Raw genomic sequence first — 9,313 nt, 5'->3', positions numbered from 1 at the left:
CGACACAATATGATAGCTAATGCTTTAGCTATGAGTTATCTCTTTATAAGATTTAGTCCAGATTTTTTGTTTTTTGGTCTGATAGATTAGTCTAGATGATCTGGATCTTCAGGATTATATAATAATTTTTTTTCGTAGCACGGTAAGTCACCGAAGAAAATTAACCGGATAATTATTTACCCATCACATATGTAAAGCTTTTTACTTTGTTAAAAAAGAAAAGGTAAATGTATTGCCTTTTAGAAGAACAACACACCATATTTTAGGCTTTTCGTCTCACTCACTCTACCTCTTCTTCTCGCTCTTTATCTCCCTCTTCGACTTGCAGAGGAGGCTAAACCCTAATCGACTCCGATCACTGCGGCCTCTAAATTCCAGGTAAATCCGTCTTATCAAATCCAATTCCAATCGCTTCGGATTCATCTTCCTTCAGTACCTAATCCAATTTCTTGCTTCTGTTCAATCTCGGCGAACAAAACAGTTGCTACAAGATGACTCAAGACGTGGAGATGAAAGAGGTCCCGGCCCCTTCCAATTCAGTCTCTTCTACTACTCCCACAACTCTCCACCGTAAGTTCTCGCCGATTAAAACCCTAATTTTTCCGCATTGTTTTGGAGTTTGACTGAGTTAGGCGGGTGCTTTGTGAATTGGGCGTTTCGGTTGGTTTCAGATTTGTTGGATTTGAGTTTGGATTTTGAATCTGTACTGGTTTTTTGATAGATTTGAAGGAGATTGCTTCGCTTCTTGAGACCGCTGCGTACTCCAAGGAGGTCCGGCGAGTTGTCCGCGCCGTTAGGCTGACGATGGCGAAGAGGCGGAAGCTGAGTGTCTCTGTGCTCTCGGCGTTTCTCAGTTTCGCCTTCTCGCCGGGATCTGAGGCTCACACCCGGTTGTCCTCCTACCTTCCGAAGGTGATTTTCAATCAGTGATTTCGGATTTGAAGTTGTATTTTCAGTATTGATTATGTTTGGAGGTCTGTGATTGTGAAACATTGGTTACCCAGGACGATGAGCATGACATGGATGTTGATACTGCAACTTCCGCAACTCAAGTTCCCAAGAAACATGCCTCGCCTGAGCTAGAGATTTACTGCTACTTGCTGGTGCTGATTTTTCTGATTGATCAGAAAAAATACAGTGAGGTGAGTGAATATAGTCATCGTTACGTGTGGGTCTTGGTAGTTTAAAAACAAACTGGGAGCATTTGTGTTTGTAATAACATTTGGGTTGTGGTCTTGTAGGCTAAAGCTTGTGCCACAGCAGGCATTGCTCGACTAAAGAACATGAATAGGAGAACTATTGATGTTCTGGCATCAAGGCTCTACTTCTATTACTCTCTTAGCTATGAATACACCGGTGATCTTGCAGAAATTAGAGGGTGAGTTGTATCTTATGATTCTTTTGATGTACACATGTCTCGATGTTAAGAACAAGGTCCAAGTCAGTGGTTTTTTTCAGTTAACTTATGCATTTGATGACTAGCTTATTCACTGTTACGATATCAGGAACCTTCTTAATCTTCATCGAATTGCAACTTTGCGCCGTGATGAGCTGGGCCAGGTATATCTGAGGCCAAAATTATTGTAATATCAATAGTAAATGTATGTTTTACAGTTTCTTATATGTACAATGTGATGCAGGAGACACTTCTGAACCTACTGCTTCGCAATTACCTGTCATATAACCTATATGATCAGGCAGAGAAACTGAGGTCCAAGGCTCCTCGATTTGAGGCTCACTCAAACCAGCAGGTAATTCTCAGTATTTGACTTCTTTACTATCATCCCGGTACTTATGGTCATCACCTTATGAATGTGGACATAGTTTGTGCCTTTGTTGGTTAGCTAATTTCTGTGTTTGCATATGTATAACAGTCTTAAACCCTATTCTGTAACAAGTGAGATGATATTGCATAGGTATGAGACATGCCATGAGATGTCTGCTGTTTCTTGAGATGATTTTATTGCTTCTTTGTTCACCTCTGTAACTCTGTTGCAGTTGTAACCTTCTGTGTAGTTAATGTAATATTTTCAGCTTCTTATACATACATGCATACATATATAGATATAAAGTTGCATTGTGGTTACACGCCAACATATATAATGACATGCATGTCTATAGTTTTAATGTAATATTTCAGTTTCTTAAGCACACAAATGCACACATGCACATGCATATGTGAAGACGTATTGTGCTTTTTCTTTGTTCAACTGTCAGTCGCGTGCTTACATTAATGAAATTCATCTCTATTAGGTTCTTAGGTTAAAATTTCTATTCTCTTTGGAATCAATTACACTGTAGGATGTTCCAGTCTATATTTCAGATATTTCTTCGTCTCTTTCTTTTTTTGTTGATGAAATTTAGTAGAAGTAAGAGAAAATTATACTATTTTGTCCTTGTCTCATTTCTTTCTTGGTATTTCTAAAACGTACATCCCTGTTTCAAACTGGATGGTCGGATGGTCTCTCTGTAAGTAATTGGATTTACCACCAGGCTGTCTCATAGGCACAACACTGTATGAGCTTGATCATAAACAGGAAAAACATCTCTTTCCTCAGTGATTGTCACCTTTTTGGAATTATGAGATGCATGGGCTGACTTAGTAAGATGCATGAATTGATGTCTGATTATTGCTCTTGCAGTTTTGTCGGTATCTCTTTTATCTGGGAAAGATCAGAACCATTCAGTTGGAGTATACTGATGCAAAGGAGTCCCTTCTTCAAGCTGCTAGGAAAGCCCCTGTAGCTGCCCTTGGCTTTCGAATTCAATGTAACAAGTGGGCAGTTATCGTACGCTTGTTGCTTGGAGAAATCCCTGAGAGGACTGTGTTTATGCAAAAAGGAATGGAGAAGGCTTTGAGGCCATACTTTGAACTAACAAATGTGAGTCTTCCATTTTCGATCTTTATCCCTTTACTCAAGTGCCTAGTACGAAGTTAGGACAAGTTTGACAAATGATGGTTTTTTTAATGCCTATTTCTGATTTTAAAGCAAAATTTCAGTCACTTAACTTTGTGGATGTTTTCTTATCTACTTTTGAGAATCATCTGGTCATTTTCTACTGAAATAGTTGATATAGTAATGTAGTAATAGTTGATATAGTAATGTAGTATATAATACTAAGGATGATGTTGGGATTCAATCCTTCATTCCTGAAATTTGGCCTCTTAGGTATCAACTTATTAAGTAGCCTTCCTACTGGTGGTTTTATTTAGAAAATTTTGTTTTGCAGGCTGTGAGGATTGGTGACTTGGAACTATTCAGAACTATAGCTGACAAGTTCTCGAATGTGTTTAGCTCAGACGGAACCCACAATTTGATTGTGAGGCTGCGACATAATGTTATAAGAACAGGGTTGCGTAACATTAGCATCTCGTATTCTCGAATTTCTCTGGCTGATGTTGCCAAAAAGCTGAGATTGGACTCCCCCAACCCTGTTGCTGATGCTGAAAGTATTGTGGCCAAGGCAATCCGAGATGGTGCAATTGATGCCACTCTGGATCATGCAAATGGATATATGGTGTCAAAGGAAACTGGAGATATCTACTCTACAAATGAGCCCCAAGCTGCATTTGATACAAGGATTGCTTTCTGCCTCAATTTGCACAATGATGCAGTGCGAGCACTAAGGTTTCCACCAAATTCTCACAAGGAGAAAGAAAGTGCTGAGAAAAGGAGGGAGAGACAGCAGCAGGAGCAAGAGCTTGCAAAGCATATAGCTGAGGAGGATGATGACGAATTTTGAATCAATTAAAATTGGAGAAGACATCCGGATGTTACATTGCAACGCCCAGCCAGAAAATTTTCAGATTAATGGGTGTCTCATTGACCTATTTGCATTGCATGTTACAGTGGACTGCCCAGCTCGAATATTTTCAGTTTTATGGTGTCTGCTTTACTTGTGATAGTATGTGATTCCATTTGTGTTGTAGGATTATTCTGTTAAAGCCGCCAGAGTTGTCACTCTTTCAATCATATTTTGAGGCTGCTTGTTCTTTCTTTCCCCTAATTATGACAGAAAAAAATTGAATATTTTTCAGTGACTTGGCCAAAGTCCAAACAATGAACTTGTTACTGGTTACCCTAGTAGCACCGTCATTCCCTTGTCTAGTTCATTTTAGGTTAATAACAGAAAATAAAACTTAACAGACCAGCATATTGTATGATTGATTCAGTCATGCCAAGAATTCTCTGGCAATCAGTGGGATGCTTTTATTTTTGATCATTAGCTCAAGGGGAATAAGTTTGCTGTTTTCAAAAATATGTTTCTTTTCCCCCCTGTTTGTGGATGATAGTTTTTGCATGGTTATGGATAAGCATTCAAATTCATAAGTGTGTAACGTAAAACTCGAATTCACAACTCAGAAGCCATAATCAGAGGAACAACCATAATCACAGCAAGACATCTCTAAGCATTCTGATTTGCAAACTTGCTACTGGTTGGAGACACAAAATCTAGTGTTACCTTATACACAGAGCAAAGAAAAACAACTCCCTTGAATAATCAGAATTCATATCATGTCCTGCTCATATCTTTACACTATTAGAGAAGCATGATCTCTTGGATTGGATGAAAAAAATCAGAAAAATTGATTTCATCTACAACTGAAGTGATACAAAATCTGTTTATGTTGAGATACAAAGTAGACGAGCTTAAGCAGTTCCACCAAGTAGGGTGTGGCAAGAGAATGAGTTCCTTGATAAAAAGTAATTCGGGAAAGTTTTGTTTATAGTCCAGAGGAATCATTCACCCAGTTGAACTGAACCCGAATGACTTGACAATGGTGCTCACCTTTTCAGCAAAGGTTTTTGAGGTTATCTTTTTCCCTGGCTCATGGAATGGGTTTGAAATTGCATCCACATACCCAGCATGGAATCGCCTGAAAAACTATACCATGAATCAACAAGTCAGGAAGGGCATAATTAGCTTATACAGAAAAGATTCTGAGCTTTGTTGCATAGAGAGATTATAGTGACTAAAGATGAAATGAGTAGCACTAAAGATAAAAGGACAAGTGAACACCTATACTATTAAAGTGGAAGATCAGGGAAGCAAACCTGATCCACAAACAAAAAGGTGATCCAATGAAATAACATCACTTTATCAAAAAAGAAGAAGAAATCACAGGAAAGCAAACATACTATCGGTAAACCCATGTAACTGGTAACATTTGCATTTCTAGTGAAGCCACAAAAGGACATCTCACAACTCATTCAAAGGTGACAAAGAAATAAGGTGGATCAAGAGGACTTTTGATCCCTTAAAACCAAAATACAGTTGAGACAGTTATCAGTTTTTAATGTACATAAACTCCGAGTCACAGCTACCGATGACATCCTCTCACTTGAGGAAGCAAATCTGAACAAAATAACCAAGTTCCCCTGGGTGCCCATAAAAGTCAGGTAATGAAAGAGGTTGCAAACTTGACTAGGCTACCATGCCTTGTAGTTGCCTCCTCAACTGAACTGGTTTAGCTCTATTCAAATAATCTAATAGCCAACCCTTGTGTACCTACTTGAATGTAAAAGCTATGCACTCTAATGCTAAGCATGATAGTACCAAATTCCTTCTCACATCACCAGATAAAAAAAGAGAACATGGAATCTATAATATCTATTCAACATTCAGATAACAAGAACACCCTACTGTGCAAAACGTAAAAATAATCCTACTCAGTTACACCCAACGACTTGCAGGAGTTCCACTGTTTCCTATAAACCTTAGGTCATTTCCCAGAAAAATGAAATCTTAATATAAGAACGAATTTGATGATCAACTCAGAGTTACGTAATCTTTCATCATCATTAATGCCGCATCAGTTTACATTTTCACACACTGAATTCTTTAGTAACAATAGCATCAAATCAAGAGCTATACTCACATTTCTGACATCTGCATCTTTAACATCGAGATCAGTAGTCACCAAGATAAACTTCACCTTCGTGTTTGTCAAATAGCCATACCTGCACACAATATCACCACCACATAAGAACAACACAATGCAATACCCTCGTGACAACCATACACAAGAGAAGCGGCAAAACCACTCACACTTTGTAATTTTCGGTTGGATAAAGCAGACCCAAGAATGTCTCATTCAGTGTCGGTCCGGACTTCTTCGGATTGTTCACTACAAAACCCCCACACACATTCAAATATGATCCAAATGTATCCTCATCCAATATGATACAAGTGTTCTGTTCACTCCCAGCTCCAACAATACCCAATTAAGACCAAATGAACAGAACCCAGAATTGAATTTGTAATTCCAAGTATAAATTCTCCAAAAAAAAAATATAAAAAAATTGGGCTACAAGTGAAACCTTGCTGGAGCAGCAATGGATGTGGCATATGAAAAAGTAAGAGAGACCCAGATCCGTAAATTTACCTCGCTCGTCGACGACGTCGAGGGAGCAGTGGACGATGTGGTGGAGCTTGAGGGCGTCATCGGCATCAGTGAAGCTCTGGATGTAAAGAGGGTTGTTCTGCTCTCCCCGATCAAAATTTTCACACAAACAAATACGTTAGTGTTTTCTTTTGGTTCATTTCGATGATCTTTGTTAGGGTAGGGTTGAGGGCGCACCTGATGCCCGACGACGGCGACGCAGACGATCATCTTCTCCGGCTCAGGCTCGGGCTCAGTTTCTGTTTGCTTGCTCAAGTGGCGTGCCCAGCTACGACGTCGTTGAGTCTTATTACCGTTAATGGCCCATTGGGGTAGACCCATGTAAATCTACCCTTACTTTATATCACAAATTGTCACTCAACTTTTATTTATTCGACACTTTGGAAACTTACCTTTTAAATATATCATTTTAGTCACTCAATTTTAACTCTGTTATTCACTTTAGTCACTTCTTTAATTTTTTTCATTAAAAAAAAATTATTTGCCACAATATTAATGATATTTTTCGTCCAACTAATTGTGAAAAATTGAGAAATATGTATTAGAATGATTGGGAGAAGTGATCAAAGTGAGATAAAATGCCCATTGTTGATCATTTACCAATAAGTCATTGTATGGTCTCAAGCAAGCTTCCCGAAATTGGTTCTCCAAATTTTCCAATGTTATTCAAAAGGCTGGTTACAGGCAATCCAAGGCTGATTATTCATTATTTACACGTGTGGTTGGTAATTCTTTGACTGCTGTGCTCATTTATGTTGACGATATTGTGCTCACTGGAAATGATCCCAAAGCCATTGAATTATTAAAGCCATTTCTTCATAAGGAATTTCGCATAAAGGATCTTGGCAATCTTAAATATTTCTTGGGCATTGAAGTCTCACGGTCCAAGAAAGGAATTTTCGTTTCTCAACGAAAATATGCATTAGATATTCTACTTGATGCAGGTCTTACAGGAGCACGTCCATGTCATTTTCCTATGGAACAAAATTTAAAGCTTACACCTACAAATGGGGAAATTCTTAAAGAGGCCACACGTTATCGGAGATTGATTGGGAAACTCAATTATCTCACTGTGACAAGACCAGATATTGTGTATTCTGTTCGGATTCTTAGCCAATTCATGAATCAGCCAAGGAAACCTCATATGGAAGCTGCCATGAGAGTATTGCATTTTATTAAGGGAAATCCGGGTAGAGGCATTTTCTTTCCATCAGAAAATGATTTGGCTTTAAAAGCTTATTGTGACTTAGATTGGGCAAGTTGTCCAACAACAAGAAAGTCAACAACTGGATATTCTGTTTTCCTTGGTAATTCATTGGTTTCTTGGAAATCTAAGAAGCAAAGTAATGTGGCGTGTTCATCAGCAGAAGCCGAGTACCATGCTATGGCTATAACTTGTCGAGAATTAACTTGGTTGAGGTACATTTTACAAGATTTTCAGATTATTCTTGATAAACCTGCTTCTTTGTATTGTGACAACCAAGCTGCATTACATATTGCCGCCAACCCGGTTTTTCATGAAAGAACAAAACATATAGAGATTGATTGTCATGTGGTTCGAGAGAAGCTACAAGCAGGATTGATTTCTACTAGATATGTTCCTTATTCTCTACAAATCGCAGACATTTTCACAAAGGCATTGGGAAGAGATAGTTTTGAATCTTTAGTTTCCAAGTTGGGACTTCATGACATTCACTCTCCAACTTGAGGGGGAGTGTTGAGAATCTCTCATGATATGGAAAGATTTAGGTGTAAATGCTAATTGTTTCCCTTCACATTTTGTCAATCGTTGTAATTTATTTTTGTGATAATACTTAGGATCTAGATTATTCCATACCATAGAAGGTAGATTGTTATCATATATATCTTGTAATATTCTGAATTGTAATTATCATCAATATACCAATTATCATTTTTACATGGTATCAGAGCAAAACGCTCTTGGACCTAAATTTCAAAATATTTTCAACTAGTGTTGGAATTTCTTTGAGAAGCTTTTAACTTCTCCTATTGTTTATCATGGCTGCCACTCATTCTACCATCCATAAACTTCAAGCAATTGCTCCCAATCTTACCGTTGAACAATGCCTACAAATTATGGCACTGGTAAAGAGTAAGGGTGTTTTTTCATCTCAAGCAAATGGAACAGGTTTACCACATTCCTCTTCTTTTCTTAATCATTGGATCATAGATACCAGGGCAACAGACCATATTACATCCATTCCTAATTCTTTATCAAATCTTGTTCCTACACCTTCGTTTCCTCCTGTGAAATTACCTAACGGTGAACATGCTCCCATTCATTCAATTGGGGATTTTTCTTTTAATTCTAATCTTCGTCTAAATGACGTGCTTTGTGCTCCAAGTTTTTAGGTTAATCTTCTCTCAGTAAGCAAGCTTACAAAATCTCTTAAATGTTTCATCACCTTTTTTCTTGACATGTGTCTTTTGCAGGACTTAGTTACGAAGAAGATAATCGGCTTGGGTAGGGAGCATAACGGTCTCTATTACCTCACTCCAAATTTAGCCACTAAACCTTCACATATTTCTTCTGCCAATCATGCAGTCATTTCTTCCACCTTGTGGCATCGACGTCTTGGTCATCCTTCTCCAAATCGCTTGCAATTGCTAGCCAAAACAATTCCTGGTGTTTCTTGCAGTGCAGATAAAGTATGTGATGTCTGTCCATTAACCAAACAAACACGTCTCTCATTCAATTTGAGTACTATTTCCACAACAAAACCATTTGCTCTCATTCATTGTGATATTTGGGGTCCTCACAAAATTGCATCTCATTCCGGTGAAAGGTATTTCTTGACAATTGTGGATGACTTTAGCAGATGTACCTGGTTGTATCTTATGCATGCCAAATCTGAAACTCAAAATCTTCTGAAATCTTTTCTTGCC

At 38.2% G+C, this 9,313-nt stretch overlaps 3 protein-coding genes across 3 annotated transcripts; 2 read left to right on the top strand and 1 right to left on the bottom strand.

The window, feature by feature from the left end:
- Positions 1–228: 228 nt before the first annotated feature.
- On the top strand, positions 229–4,031 carry LOC133738633 (probable 26S proteasome non-ATPase regulatory subunit 3). The gene is made up of 9 exons (XM_062166207.1): positions 229–378; positions 482–570; positions 722–912; positions 1,005–1,142; positions 1,242–1,378; positions 1,506–1,560; positions 1,641–1,751; positions 2,643–2,882; positions 3,232–4,031. The coding sequence occupies exons 2-9, from the start codon at positions 492–494 to the stop codon at positions 3,742–3,744; spliced, it is 1,464 nt and encodes a 487-aa protein (XP_062022191.1). The 5' UTR covers positions 229–378; positions 482–491; the 3' UTR covers positions 3,745–4,031.
- Positions 4,032–4,472: 441 nt separating this feature from the next.
- Positions 4,473–6,731, bottom strand: LOC133738825 (uncharacterized). Its single transcript, XM_062166479.1, has 5 exons — positions 6,584–6,731; positions 6,389–6,485; positions 6,052–6,130; positions 5,882–5,963; positions 4,473–4,887 (listed from the first exon to the last, which is right to left on the bottom strand). Exons 1-5 carry the CDS (start codon positions 6,725–6,727, stop codon positions 4,747–4,749), a joined length of 543 nt encoding a protein of 180 aa, XP_062022463.1. The 5' UTR covers positions 6,728–6,731; the 3' UTR covers positions 4,473–4,746.
- Positions 6,732–6,984: 253 nt separating this feature from the next.
- On the top strand, positions 6,985–8,114 carry LOC133737604 (uncharacterized mitochondrial protein AtMg00810-like). Its single transcript, XM_062165131.1, has 2 exons — positions 6,985–6,993; positions 7,080–8,114. The coding sequence occupies exons 1-2, from the start codon at positions 6,985–6,987 to the stop codon at positions 8,112–8,114; spliced, it is 1,044 nt and encodes a 347-aa protein (XP_062021115.1).
- The last annotated feature ends 1,199 nt before the right edge of the window (positions 8,115–9,313 follow it).

Source organism: Rosa rugosa, chromosome 3, assembly GCF_958449725.1.
Source record: "Rosa rugosa chromosome 3, drRosRugo1.1, whole genome shotgun sequence".
Taxonomy (NCBI): domain Eukaryota; kingdom Viridiplantae; phylum Streptophyta; class Magnoliopsida; order Rosales; family Rosaceae; genus Rosa; species Rosa rugosa.
This window is presented reverse-complemented; position numbering and strand designations above follow the sequence as displayed.

Coding starts and splice junctions, on each gene's coding strand:
- LOC133738633 (XM_062166207.1), top strand. CDS start 492: ATGACTCAAGACGTGGAGATGAAAGAGGTCCCGGCCCCTTCCAATTCA. Junction 1,143..1,241: donor ATCAGAAAAAATACAGTGAG/GTGAGTGAATAT, acceptor GTGGTCTTGTAG/GCTAAAGCTTGTGCCACAGC. Junction 1,561..1,640: donor GCCGTGATGAGCTGGGCCAG/GTATATCTGAGG, acceptor AATGTGATGCAG/GAGACACTTCTGAACCTACT.
- LOC133738825 (XM_062166479.1), bottom strand. CDS start 6,727: ATGGGTCTACCCCAATGGGCCATTAACGGTAATAAGACTCAACGACGT. Junction 6,131..6,388: donor CGACGTCGTCGACGAGCGAG/GTAAATTTACGG, acceptor GGGGTTTTGTAG/TGAACAATCCGAAGAAGTCC. Junction 5,964..6,051: donor CCAACCGAAAATTACAAAGT/GTGAGTGGTTTT, acceptor TATTGTGTGCAG/GTATGGCTATTTGACAAACA.